Source organism: Lagopus muta, chromosome 2, assembly GCF_023343835.1.
Source record: "Lagopus muta isolate bLagMut1 chromosome 2, bLagMut1 primary, whole genome shotgun sequence".
NCBI classification, from domain to species: Eukaryota; Metazoa; Chordata; class Aves; order Galliformes; family Phasianidae; genus Lagopus; species Lagopus muta.
In genome coordinates, this window is record NC_064434.1 from 9,390,695 (window position 1) to 9,405,368 (window position 14,674).

The window sequence follows — 14,674 nt, forward strand, 5'->3', positions numbered from 1 at the left end:
GTGAATTGTCTCTAGTTCTTACATAGACCACTTCTTCTGTCTCGTTTTCATTTTCAGAAAAGGCGAATTTTAAGTTTTCTGTAGCATACAGTTCACTTTTTAACCTTTTTAAGAGAAAAGCAAACTATAAAATAATGAAGTGCAGCAATGTAATATCACACTTCTGAGAGAGGGAGCTGCATGGTGTTAATTTGCACTAGCAGAGCTTTTTAAAATTAAATACTGATGATTGGAAACATCTGAGTTCCCTGCAGTTGCTGTTGCATCACTTGTGGCACTTGCTGCTGTGTTACGGAAAGGTGATGCTACCAAGAAAAGTGCTGATATTCAAAATGAGAAAACTTAAACTTGTAGCATGCATGTATAAAGCAATCAACACCAATTAAGTAACAAGCAGGGTTAGACAGAGATGCAGGTGCAGTTCAGATTTGGTCATTTATAACACGTGCTTGCATACATTGGAATATATCACTTCAAATGGAGCAAGCAGTAAATAAATAGTTACAAATCGTGCCATGTTATTTATTGGTTAGGCTGGTAGTTCTGCCTGTTTTTTGACTGTGGGCATTACAGTTCTGGGCTTTTGGACATCTGAAAGTAGTTTAGAAAAGCTTGTACCACGCAGATGTGCCACTTTCTGACCAATACTTCCTGGATGGGAAAATGGATATAAAAGTCTGTGCAAGGAGGAGAGCAGTTTCTTAGTGGCAGAAGAGTTTGTGAGGACTGAGTGCTGTTTTGTGTTTCATGAAGCGTGTTTCACTTTGCAGCCAGGAAGAGAACCCAAGGTTTCTGGATGGTGCTGGCCTCTGCAGCCACCAGATGGGACTGAAGTGGGTGCAGAGATGTTTCATTTTCCTCTGCCTCTCTTGCTGGGAATGCTGTCCTGTTAGACTGGGTTTGTGTGCTCTGTTGGTAGAGGACAGGGAAACAGGTTGGTGATTGCCAACTTTGGCAGTGCCTTCTGAGATTACAACTGGCTTAGATATGTGGGGTGCTCTGAAAATAGTGCCTCCTATTTATTTCCATGAAAACAGCAATGGATACAGAGAGCACAGTAACATGATTTGATAGAGCAGGTTCTCAGCTGTGAAACACTGTTTCTCAACACAGTCACCACCCTTAGCTGGACATTTTCACCAGCCCTGAACAAGAGCCTTGGAGGAATTCAGTGACACACCTCTGCTTCAGTCCCCATTTTGTCAGACTGCCCCTCTGCTGCCATCTGTCACAGGGCAATAAGTGTAATGGGATATTGGTGGGAAGGTTGAATCTCTGCTGCCATACCAGCATCATCTGTCTCTGCTGTCACAGGCCACCATAATAAAACAGGAGGTATTTCTTTTGGAGCAGGCCTTGAGTACTTTCGTATATTTTTATTTCCTGCTTGTACAAGTCCAGGAAGTTCCTTTTTCCAACATGCATGGTTCCAGATTATAGACACTCCTGTTGACTAGAAGGACTATCAGGCAAGTGAATAACTGCGTATACACGTGCCATGTGTTATGGTCACCATATTCTTTTGTGACTTGCCTTTAGCAGATTGGAAAGTGCTTTTGTTGAATATTTCTTCTTTGCAGTACCACAGAGTTGCTTGGGTTGGAAGGGACCTTTAAGATCACCCAGTTCCAACCCCTGCTGTGGGCTCATTGCCCCTCACCAGCTCAGGCTGCCCGAGGCCCCCCCAACCTGGCCTTGAGCTCCTCCAGAATGGGGCACCCACAGCTTCTCTGGGCAGCTGTGCCACCATCTCACCAACCTCTAAAAAAAAGATTCCTCCTAGTATTTCATCTCAGTCTCTCCTCTTTTGGGGACATCGCTCTTTGTCTTATCACTATTAGACCATGTGAAGAATTGCTCTCCCTCCTGTTGGTGAGCTTCCATCAGGTACAAGGTCTCAATGAGGTCTCCCCAGAACCTTCTCCAAACTGAACAAGCCAGCTCTCTCAACTTTGTAAGAGAGATGCTCCAGCCATATGTTCATCCTTGTGGCTCTCCTGGACCCACTCCAACAGCTCTGTATCCTTACTGTACTGGGGGTCCCAGGCATGGACAGAGTTCTTCTGGTGAAGCTTCACAGAGGCAGAGCAGAGGGTCAGTGGGACAATCCCATCCCTCTCCCTGCTGCTACCTCCTCTGTTGGTGCAGCCCAGGGTACTGTTGGCATTATGGGATGGAGGCACACACTGCTGGCTTGCATCAAGATTTTAGTTGTCCAGAAAACACAAGTTCTCTGCAGGACTTCTCTATACATATACTTGGGATTGCTCCAATTCAAGTACAACACCTTGCACTTGGCCTTGTCAGACCTCCTTATGTTCACGTGGGCTTGCTTTGCAAGCCTGTCCAGGTCCCTCTGAATGATGTATTCTCCTTCTGTTGTATCAACTGGACCACTCCACCACTCCACTTGGATCCTCAGTGAACTTGCTGAGGGTGTCTTTGATCCCATTGCCTAGGTCATGGTAAGGGTGTTGAACAGCACTGATCGCTTTACTACATGAGACAGAACTGCTGCTTTGTAGCCTTCTGTGTTTTTTCACTCTGCTGCTCTCATCAGTTCTGAAACTTGCACTCTGAGGAGCACTGTGAGCCAGTGGTGGCTGACAAATTTGTTTTTGATAGAGCATCTGACAATGTTAATGATAACGTAGAATAAAACTTAGATCTCAGAGTATTTGTTCAGAAACCCGAAATAGATTAAATAATGAATTTGCCTGCAAAAATTTGTTTTTAAGGATGCTAATGCAGTGAAAATTTTTAAGGATGTGCTGGAAGAAAATAGTGTTCTTTTTAGATTTGAACTGTGGGATCACAGTAAAACTTCAAAATTGTTTGTCTTAAGCGTCTTTAGCATGTGTTGTTTACTTGGACTGCTTCTTTCAGCTGTCCTGTAATTCGTTTTGGAGCACTTAATTAGTCCTGCAGTTCAATATTGACGTTGCTGTTGCTCAAAAAGTGTTACTGGTTTTCAAGTAGATATTCATAGCACAGAAATGTGAACTTCTGTTGGGCAGCTTGGTAGTAAGTGAGCTTCTGGGTGTTCGGTGTCTCAGAGGTGTGGGAAGATGCATCCAGCCAAAGGTTGCTTTAAGCAGACGAGCACCACGTGTTCTTAAAATGCAGGTTGTAATTAACTTATATGCAGTGTTCCCTTACTGACTGCATTGGTTGTGTATTCGGCTGCTGCACAGCTTTTGGTATCCGGACACATGACTGGCTGGTCTCTGAATAGGGAAAGTAGGAAATTTAGCAAAATGTTCTGGATTAGAAAACATGTACAGCTCTGAACTGCAGTATGTGATAATAAAGGCCATTAGATTTGCAGTTTAGGCTCCTTGCATCCTTTTCCCTTATTCTTCGTTATAAACCTCTACTAGACTTGTCTAAAGTTTTCATTTCTAGTAAAATATTTTTCTGTATTAATTTCAAGCCTACTGCCCCTCTGAAATGTTAAATGAACTTTCTGTGTCTGTAGTCAAGTGTCTGCCCAAGATGACTGGGCTGTGCTGAACCCACCTGGAGGGCTGGCAGAACTGTGGCACGCTGTGTTTCAAAGTACAGCCGTTGCTGTGTTCTTAAACTAGTTCAATTTGTTAGTGATGGGAAGGCCACCATAAGGATGTATTACACATGAGATGATAAAAGCTGCAGAAGAGCCACCACCTGGAGGAAGCTGCTGGAAAGGCGTTTTGCATTGAACTTATTGAGGAGGACACAGAGGCTGTAGCATTTGCAGAGCAGCTAGCGGCTTCTGTTTTTTTCAGTGCCAGCTTTGTCAGTCAGCCAGCAGACAGTGTGCTGTGCCCCTGGCCTGCTGCTGTACCTGCAGCTGCACAGTGCCGCCCTCCCCTTGTCGTGGTGTTCGGGTGTTTGCTTGGGAAGGGAGAGGTGATCTTTGCTTGCATTAACTTGAAAAATGCTGCACTGGCAGCAGAAGTGTGGGCTGTTGGAGCAGGTACCTCTCCCTACACGGAGATTCAGGTGCCTGGATTCCAGAAGTGGCAATTACTTAAAGCAGGAGCTCTCTTGACCTTTTTACCTCTAGCATCAGCTCGGCTTACTGTTTGAAGCTTGTGGCTTTCAGGTCTGAGGGCTGTCTGGTGGATGCAGTGCAAGGCAGCAGAGGAACAGCAGAATGAGATACCTGCTCTGGGAGTCCTGATACAGAGTAAAGAAAAACTTTTGTATAGGTGTTTAGATGTAAAATATGTTGTACGTGGAAGATAAAGGGAGTATTAAGTCTGTATTCCAAAAAAACAACACTGCTATTTTTGGTCTCTGTCAGAACCTCATGCTTAATACTGTGATGAATAATGGACTAGTGTGTGCTGGTATGTTGTATCGAGTTTCTGTGGCAGGGGAAAGGGAGCTGTTGAAGAGTATCCCTGAACTTTTCCCCCTTTCACGATGTAGCCTTGTGACAGCAGCACGTGAGAGCTGATATTCCTCCCAGTGCATGTGTTTGTGCATTACTGGAAATAGCACAGAGTCATAGAAGGGTTTGGGTTGGAAGGGACCTTTAAGATCATGTCGTTCCAGCCCTCTGCTGTAGGCATGGACACCTCCTGCTAGACCAGGTTGCTTGAAGCTCCATCCAGCCTGGCCTTGAAAATGGAACCATAGTAGGAAGTGCTTATTTGCTTTCAGCTTCTGAAAACGAAGATTACATCTAGCAGCTGATTCCAAAAGCAAGTAGCTGGCAGATGGACGGAGAGTAATGTTCAGAGTGATGGTGGGGAACAGGGCTGCCTGTGTAGTGGAGCATCGTGCTGGGATGTTGGCACCACAGGTATTTGCTTCTGTTGTAGGGATCAGGGTAAAGCCGAGGAAAGTAATTAAGGCTTCTGCAGCTAGTAGTGCTGCCTGTATTTTCTTCAGGCTGTAAGCTCATCTGTGAAGCCTGTATTCATGATCCAGGAGAGTGTTTTGTGGGCTGCTCTGTTTGATGGGAGACGAAATGGAGACCCTCTTTGCTGCAGCTGTAAGACTGTTATGTTTTTTGCTGCTGGTAGCAGTAGATAACACTAACTTACATTTCATGCTTGCAAGAAAGGAGAGAGTGAGCAAAATGAAAGTTCAACGTACTGAAATGTATTTATAAGAAAGAAGACTTCCAATTTCTTGAAGTTGACTTAAAAGCTGGGAGGAGAAGAGTTAGCTGTGCCATTTCCCTGCTTCCTGGATTGTCTTTTTGTGGAGATTTGGCAGTGTGCGTGCACATTTTTGAGGTTTGTTGTGTGTTGGAAAAGTATTTGCTATTGGGTCCTGTAAAACAAAAAAGACAACTTGGACAAATCCCAAATGTACTCCTGAATTGCAGTTGGAACTGCAGTGCCTGATGTTCTGGGGAGTTGGTCGTGCTGAGGTACTCGGGTCTGTCAGCCGTCCGTACGGTAATTCTCCTTTCAGAAACTGGAATGCCCAAATTCAGAAGTACTTCAACACTTCAATTTCCAGTTTTTCTTTCTAAAATGTTCTTCTGCAGGTAATTTTCCCGTGCTCTTGCACAAAAAATTGGATTAACCCCACTAAATGAGCTAAATGAAGTAAGAGTGTGTTTCACATAGATTTCAACCTGATTTTTAATTCACGTGTCCAGCTTTATTAAAGACACGCAACAATCTGATTGCGGTGTTCAAATGAATGAAATCAACCTTGGTTGACTTAAACAGCAGCATCTTGGAAAAAAGGTCACAAGGCTGATTTTTTTTTCATAATTTGCTGCGAAACTAAATTTACTCTCATTGAAACTGTTTTGAATTGGCTTCGTACCCATCTTAATTATGCATGCTGTGGGAAAGCAGGATGCTTTTTGCAGCAGCCCCTGCTTTTATAGCGTAACTTCTGTATTCAAAGAAATGTTTCCTGGCAGAAGGTGAGAGAAATGGTGATGTTGCAGTCAGTAGCTAAGTTGTGATAGCAGCCCAGTACTGCTATGGGGGGCTTTTGTGACTTGTCCAGTGAGCTTTTCTTGGCCTGCTGCTATGTGTGCTCTGTGACACTGCGCCATCACTCGTCTGCTTCCTCAACTGTATGTTCAGTTCTTGCATCTCACTTTTTTTGTATTTACTGACAATAGGACATAGGTCATTGCTTCCATGATGAGTGGCCTCTATCTGGATATCCAAAGTAGATCATTTTTAATTTTTTTCATGGGATTTCTTGCTCGTTACCATATTAGAATGGTTCACTAACTTGGTAATTAACAAATGTGTCCATGCCCCAAACTCATGTTTGACCTAGATTCATTAGCAATTTTCTTTATGCTCTCAATTGTTGAAAATATGGGATATTACAAATTCTGGAAAATATATTGGACTACGTAGCAGATCACTGTTTTGTTTTCCCTCCTACAGGTTCGATCTGTGGATGAGATGAATCATGAGTTTCAAGCTCTTGCCCTAGAATCTCGGGGAATGGGAGAGGTAATTACTGAGGACTGAAAATCCAGTTGGAGTTGTGAAAGTTTTGATGCAGTTTAAGAGTTGTAAATGATACCAAGCTGACTGAAGAGTTTCTTGTAAGAGCAAATCGATTTTTCAGGCCGCTGAGGATCTGAGTGTCTTGTGAGAACATGGGATGCTCGGTGACTGTGGTGTTACTGTAGTCTTGTCAGATGACTGATACTGTAGGGGAAGCAACCGTGTAATTTCGTTAAAATCTTGTGCAATTCTATGAAATGAGGCATGTTTTCATTGTCTAAACTAGTGAAACAGCTGCCACCCCTAACAAGCCAAGGATGCTAAGAACTGCTAAGGGTTTTGGCTCCGTGAAAGATATTGGCACAACTTAACAGAAATGTGATAATTTATGATGCCTCTATTGGTAATTACTCCTTAAAATAACATTTTAATCAGGAGTAGAAGGACTGTTGTACAATTATAACGATGGGGAGGAGTTTTTTGATTCATTCCCATTGTCAGTGTACTTCTGAAGATCTGGGCATCATAGACAGTGACTTTGGAAACTGTCTTTGAAAGACCTGAACTTTTAAAAGTAATCAACATCCATTACTTGCCTTGGCAGCACATAATAATGAAATAAATTCACATTAAACAAAAATTTCAAATAATGATCTATTTCTTTGCTGGATGTTAATAAAGTTTTTGATAATGGAACTGCTGACAATATTTCTTCTTAATTTTTAAAAGGTAATTACAAGACTGCATGCTCAAGGGAAACTGTAACTCACTGACAGAAAACAAATGTGTTCTGGTTGCTCAACACTTGTTGGCTGACAAGTTGCTATTTGTGTTTGATCTTTTTTACTTAAATGAAGCATTTAACGAATTCTGCAGAGCTGTGAAGACTTTTCTTTAAATAATGTTAATTTTTTTTTTTTTTTTTTTTTTTTGGAAGAGGAGTTCCATTGCAGTCATCTTGTATCAGGAATCTGATTGTCACTGTATTGTGACCCTGATGAGCCTGTTACACCTTTCAGTAACGTCTTTCATAGAATCATAGAATGGCCCAGGTTGGAAGAGACCTCAAGGATCATGAAGCTCCAACTCCCTGCCACATGCAGGGCCACCACCCTCCCCATTCAATACCAGACCAGGCTGCCCAGGGCCCCATCCAACCTGACCTTGAACACCTCCAGGGACGGGGCATCCACAACCTCTCTGGCAGCCTGTTCCAGCACCTCACCACTCATTAGTATAGAACTTCCCCCTGACATCCAACCTAACTCTTCCCTCTTTCAACTTAAAACCATTTCCCCTTGTCTTTCAAGTATCTTGATTTAGTTGCATGTTCAGATAGCTGCGTTGACATTGTAATTTTTGTGTTACTTAGTGTTTCACCGCAGTGCTGCACTGCATGGAACCTAATGCAAACTGTTTTGACCTTCTTTTTGGATATATTAATAGCCTTCCAAAATACTAGAGAAAACACCCTCACACATACCCGTGTAAACAGAATTGGTAGTTGTGCATTCTTAACTGCTTCCATCTGCCTACTTCAGAAGGTTTGAAGAGATCATTTCAAATGATGTGCTTCTAGCTATTGGGAAATAGACTTCTTCCTCAATTTTTCTTCTCTGTTAATTCTTTTTTTTCTGAACTGAAATTAATTTCTTGTCCATGTAATTCTTTTATCCTTCTTGGTTTGTTTTTTTCCCCCAGTGGGATTCAGCATTTCTTGACGTCAAGAGGCTGTTATGTCTTATTTCCCACATCATTGCTGAAATGAAGACTGCACATGAATCCTGATGCAAGTATTTTGGGAAGGATGCATACTGGAAATCTTTCTGTTAAAGTTTTTGTCTGAACTGAGCCTGCTGTGAGTCAGTAGCAGGACTGGGACTGCAGAACATGAGCCAGATGTGTTGTTCCACAGAGTCATCCTTGATCTCTTTCCATCTTGTAATTCTTTTGTAAAGAAGCGAACCAGAGCTCTGTTAGCAGGAGATCTGCTGTTCTTCAGGCATCTCTTTGAAAATATCACCTGCAGTTGTAGCTCTTAGATGGTTAAATGCAGATGCTGCTTCTGGCTCCAGCTTTCAACAGCAGTCATGGCTCTCAAGGTCAGGGTGATATTCTGAAGACATACTGGCACGTGTTGCTATTTCTCTTCTTCAGGCATCTGCTGTTTCCTATTTCAGGGCTGGCTTTCAGGGCTCCAGGACCCTTTGTTTGACCTCACACGGCCATATGCAAAATTAATTTTATTTAGAATGTAAAATAATTTTATTTGGTAACATCTGTTCTTAGAATCATGGATTCACAAGGTTGGAAAGGACCTACAAGGTCATGTAGTCCAACCATCCTCCCGTTACCATTGCTACCACATGCACCAAACCGTATCTCGTAGCTCCTCATCCAGACGCCTCTTGAGCACTGCCAGGGATGGCGACTCCACCACCTCCCTGGCAGCCATTCCAGTGCCTGACCACTCTCTGAGAGAAAAAGTCCTTCCTTATGTCTAAACCTCCTCTGATACAACTTGCAGCCATTTCCTTGGGTCCTGTTTGTTGCCTGGAAGAAGCCAAACCCCTCCTCATCACAACCTCCCTTCAGGAAATGGTACAAGTGGGGAACGAATTGCATATTGGTTTTATTTTAGGGACAGAGTATCCATTTCTGGTCTCAAAACTTCATTTGGAGAATTTGTAGTGAGCTACATAGTAATAACTTCTGATCTTGGGGAAAAAAAGTTGTTAAGACCCCATAATTGAGACTGTGTAGTTACTTATTAGAGCTGGTTAAGAGTGACCTTTAACATGATTGGTTATTATCTGTGCATAGAAAAGAGCTTTGTTCATCCAGCAGAGACATGAAAGGGAGCAAGGCTCATACTGAAGAAGACACTTGAGCATACTGTTGGAAGAGCTTAGTTAGAAATACGGCACTTTTTCTTTTGAGTTAGAAATGGATGCATTTTTGTAAAGTGTCTTTTGAACTGCAGGTTACTAGATTAAATGTAGAAAGTGTTGAGCACAAGGCATGTTATCAGAGCAAGATGTTGTAGTTACTGCTGATTTTTTTCTTCTCTGTTGGAGAAGAACACAGTTCTTGTGTTTGAAAAACACATTTTTTGAGTCTCCAATGAGGTAATTGACAGCTGCCACAGCTGCTTCTTTATATGGCAATCCAATAGCTAAAAAATCCCTTTGAATGGACATAGTATGTCAACCCATCAACACTCTCTCTCTAAAAAAAACAAACAAAAGCCTAAAAATCCAGGTCACTCCTCCACAGGAAGGCACAGATTATAATCTTTAAGAATGTCAGTTTCTCTAGATAGTTGAGGGACTTTTTGTTACGTAAAATTTAATCAAAAATGTCTCCATGAATCTGTTCAGCTTTCACTGTAGCCTCCTGAGGTACAGGTGATGCATTATGTTTATTTGGAAGCTTTACTGTCAACCAGAAAACATAAGGCAACAAGAAGTTGAATGCATATGTTTGGAAGTTAAAAGCATTCAATTTAGAACAGAGAAAAACACATACATAAAATACAACAGAAAAGGAAGTACACAACCTTTTGCCTGTGGTCACTGTTGTGTCTTTTTATCAGTGAACAATTTCTTCCTGTAATAGGAACTCTGAAAATGAATTTTGAAATCAGAATTGCAGTGTGTTCTACTTCCGTCTGCTTATTGCTTTCCACTGCTTCATCTGAACATCTGTCTGATAGTGGAATTAAGAAAAAAAAAATAATATATATATATATATATATGTAAACTGTAATTGAAGGTAAGCATACTGGAAGCTACATGATGATTTGATGAGACCCAAGGTATTTTTGTTCTGACCTTCACTTCCGTGTTTCTCATCTCTCTCACCTCAGCTGGAAGTACCCTTGAACTTCTGATGGACTGTACTTACTATGAGGTGTGGTTCTGTTTCCCTATAAAAGGCTCTGCAGATAACAGAAAAGGCTTTTTGTCTACCTCTGTACGACAGAGTGAAAAAGTAGTACTACTGCAGAATTGGTACTACGCAGAGCTGAGAAATATTAATAGATTTTCTCAGTTTATCTGTAATATATCATCTGTTGCTTTTTAGTTGAACTGTAGTTTTAAGATTCCATGAATCTTCTTCTAAATCCTCTGATGGCAGACTTCACCCAGTTCTTAAATTTGTGGTAAACTCAATATTCTGGTGCTCCCAGGGCATGTTTGTTTGACAGCTGCTGGTGGTTCTCCCACGTACTGAGAAAAAGCACCTGTGTCACTGCTGCAGTACTGCAGGCATAGAACTCTTCCATAGGTGGTTTTGTGAAGTATTGACTGTTGATCTTCTTCCATCCACCAGTTCTTCGGTGTTACTGAATTCTTTATGTAAGGAACACAGGGATTTCAGTATCTAGTTTAGCTAAACATTTTTCTGGGGATCATTCTTGTAAACTAGGAGACATCAATCAGCAATCCCTGCGTTGTTCGAGAGGAGCTTCCTTCACCTCTCTTGGTTTTGTGGCCTGCTAATGGCAGTCTTACCCTCTTCTTTAAGCAGTTTTTACAAACTCTCTCAAAGCTACATTAATAAAAACCTAGGAAAAAAAATCTTGTTAGTAGCTTCATCAGGGCTCGTATTAAGCAGCTGTGATGTTGAATGATTTTTATCTGTCAGTTAAATAACAGGAGAGATTCTTGTTTGTGTGGTACTTCTGTAGTTTTGCACTGTCTTCTGGTCTTGAAATTATTATCAAGATATTATTATATCTTGAAAGAAATTATTCTGTTACTGATTTGACCTGCAACTTTGCTTAGTAATGAATAGTAATAGTGATGAATAGAATCATACATCTATATTAAATGACTGGCACTTGAAACTTCAAATTTGATGGTCACCAGTTTATGATCAGGAGATCCATGTGGTCTAAAGGAGCGGACTTGTCACAGTGCAAGTCAGTTGCTTGTTGAAATCTGGAACATAACTCCTTTCTTTCTGTCTCTCACAGTGGTGCTGGTTAAAGGCCCAGCTTCTGAGCCAAAATGAGGAGACCATGCAAAGTTCCAGGTTTCTGAGAGGATTATTTGTTCAGCTTTTTATCATAACTGGTTATGTGTTCTATATCTCTTCCTTGTACCTTCAGGATCAGCCTTGTTGCAGTCATTGGAGCAAATTCTTAATGCATCATCAGCTTCAGTAACAACTTCAGGTGTTTTAATTATTCAGACTACGTGTGCTTTCTCATGTGAAGCTGACTTGGGTATCTCTAAAACAAATTGCCCATCATCTTAGTTGTGTTGTTAATTTTTGCCTATTTGTAATCATTTTATTAAAAAGACAATTTTCTCACACAGCTTTTACCTGCCAAAAAGTTTTGGGAACCTGATGATTCAGCAAAAGATGGACAAAAAGGGATATTCCTTGGTGATGAGTGGAGAGAGACTGCATGGGGAACTCCTCGTAAGTGATAAACAGATACGTACTGAAAAATTGATTACTTGGTATGTGTTATTTTAAAGTAAAGCAGTATACTGTTAGATATCCATGTAATGAATTGGGTTTTACTTTTGTTTTAATTGTGTATAGCCCTGGTGATTGTATGCTAATAACACTTTTGGAAAGTGGGATTTTGAATTAATTTATTTTTCAGCTTCTTTGATACCTCACCTGTAATGAAATGCACAAATATTGCAAGTTGTATTCAGAAAGTACAATTGTGATATTTTTGTTTGTTTCAACAGACCATTCTATGTCCCAGCCTATTATGGTACAGAGAAAGCCTGGACAGGGTTTTCATGGAAACAGTGAAGTAAATGCTGTATTGTCTCCACGATCAGAAAGTGGTGGCCTTGGAGTGAGCATGGTAGAATATGTGTTAAGTTCCTCTCCAGCTGATAAATTGGATTCCCGGTTTAGGAAAGGAGCTTTTGTAAGTAACACAGCGTGTTCAGCTTATGTAGTTACGTGCTATGGTCTTAGTGATTTACAGGGTTATTTTTTCTATGTGGTTTGTCCAGTTGTTTTTTTCCTCTTCTCTTTAGGAAGTGTGTATAGTTGCTATCTGCCTGTCTTCCTTGGTTGGAGGGGGCTAAGGAGGTCAGAGGGAAGTACTTTGGGAATCTTGACTAAACAGCTGCCTTAAAAACAGTGCTTTCCTAATGCCTTGAAGGAGAGGAGGGAGAAGGTCACAAATAATTGAAAATGCATATTGTTCTTTTTTTCCTAGGTCTTCCTGTTCTGTGTTTCACTAAGGGGGTTTGATGTACTGGATGTTTTAGCTGTATAAACTAAGTGTTATTGCTTCAACAGCACCGCTATAGTTAAGGTTGAGTTAGCTCTTCCATTATAAATCCTGGCATTCCTTTTCACATATTGGCAGTTCTTAATTGCATGTGGTCAAAACTTGGTGACCAAGTTACCCACCAGATGCAATTGTATTGAAAACAAACTGTTTGTATTGTTTACGTGCGCTGTAGTGCAGAATTAGGTCACCTTGTGGTGCTCCTGTTGTGTTCTGTTCAATATTCAGAATCAAACAGATTCTTTTTCCTCAGGGCACTAGAGATGCTGAAACAGATGGACCTGAGAAAGGAGATCAGAAAGGCAAGGCTTCTCCATTTGAGGAGGACAAAAACAGAGATCTTAAACAAGGAGATGATGAGGATGTTACTAAAATAAATGGCAGAGGTTTGCCAAATGGAATGGATGCCGATTGCAAAGATTTTAAGTAAGCTTTTAACTGTTTCTCGAGAAGGCGAACATGTCTCTTTAGGCATTATTACAGTTCTGGTTTGTGTGTCAGCTTCAAACATTATCCAGCTGCAGATTGATTCTTGCTGCCTCACGTCCTTCCTTTCCCACTGTGCCACGTGTTTCTTGGGATGTCATTAGTGTGTGTGTCACTTCTCATGAGACAAATTCATTTTAATGAAGTATTTCTTCAAGCAAACGAGTACCTTCACAATGTGGTGAATTAAAGGGGGATGAAAGCTTTCACCCTTTTGATCACAAAGTCAATCCTTTTCTCTCTCTGCTTCCTTTTGATATCTCTAACTTTTGCACCTGACTGTTGTAGAGAGATAATCCTGCGGAATTACAACGTGCCTTGTGATTTTGCTGGTCAGCACCTCAGCCTCACACAGTTATTTCTCCGCAAAAGTTTTTGTGGGAATTATGTACTTGGATGAGAGTTCACAGAGCTAAGTGTCCCAGTTCACTGCATGGAGTGGTGTTACCCTTTAATTCTTTTCCTAGGGAGAAAAAAATGGGACAAACTCAAGGTTTTTGAATGATACGTTCCTTTATGATAGCACAGCCAGCCTGCTTTTTTAATAATGCTAAAATGCATTTCAAATTGGATGTTTTTAAAGGACTAATTTTTGTTTTCAGGTGACTAGTGCATTTATAATTGTCATAGAGAAGAATTGGCAGGATTAGAAAACTAGAGTACTGCTCATTAATTCGTATTAATGTGATGAACGTGACCTAATAGTTGGGCTTTCATTAGTTTATAATTAAGCATGTATATTAAAATGCATGTTTGAATCTCGTATTTAAGTATTTTCTACCCCTTAAAAATGTAATTACCTAAGGCTAAGGAAGGATTCTTCAGACCTATTTTTCAGGATCTGTTACTGAGAATAATATAATAGCACACATATTAGAGAGCTCAAACTAATTACCTCCTTTCGGATGCGTTCTGCAATATGTGAAATAAATGAAGTTACTTTCTATTATATATATATATATATTTTTTTTTGTCCTGCTTTCGCCAGGATCTATTTCAGTTTTGAAATAACAGTTTGCAAATCATAGAATTGTAAACTCATAGAATGGCCTGGGTTGAAAAGGACCTCAGAGATCATCTGTTTTCAACCCCCCTGCTGTGGGCAGGGTCACCGACCCCTAGACCAGGCTGCCCAGTACAGAAGTAGCTTTTGTATTATTTAAAGTAGGAGATGATTAAAAACTAGAGCAAAGAAGCATCCAAAGCCAGAAAACCTCTCAAAAAATAAGGCCATCTAATTGAAATGGCCCATAGGAAGTGATGCTATAAGGCTCTCTGAACAGAGGTTTATAATTGAAGTATTGACACAACTTTAACTATAGCAACAGAACAGTACTGATGTAAGGAGCATCCTTTACTAAGTAAACATACGTAGTAAATCAAAACTTTGTCCTGTGCTCCTCCTTGTATTTTTATTGTACTTAGGACATTTTTTGGAACTAAAATATGTACTGAAATAACTGCTTCTTTTCTTTTTGTTCTTTGCTTT

The 14,674-nt window shown here is 40.7% G+C and overlaps 1 protein-coding gene across 7 annotated transcripts in view; it reads left to right on the plus strand.

The window, feature by feature from the left end:
- PUM2 (pumilio RNA binding family member 2) overlaps positions 1 to 14,674 on the plus strand; it is a 64,477-nt gene that overhangs the window by 11,894 nt on the left and 37,909 nt on the right. For all 7 annotated transcript variants that reach the window (XM_048935065.1, XM_048935064.1, XM_048935060.1 and 4 more), the window contains exons 2-5: positions 6,360 to 6,428; positions 11,753 to 11,858; positions 12,140 to 12,327; positions 12,953 to 13,125. In XM_048935065.1, the coding sequence (XP_048791022.1) occupies positions 6,378 to 6,428; positions 11,753 to 11,858; positions 12,140 to 12,327; positions 12,953 to 13,125 (518 nt within the window). In that variant the 5' untranslated portion in view covers positions 6,360 to 6,377. The remainder of the gene's footprint in view (positions 1 to 6,359; positions 6,429 to 11,752; positions 11,859 to 12,139; positions 12,328 to 12,952; positions 13,126 to 14,674) is intronic.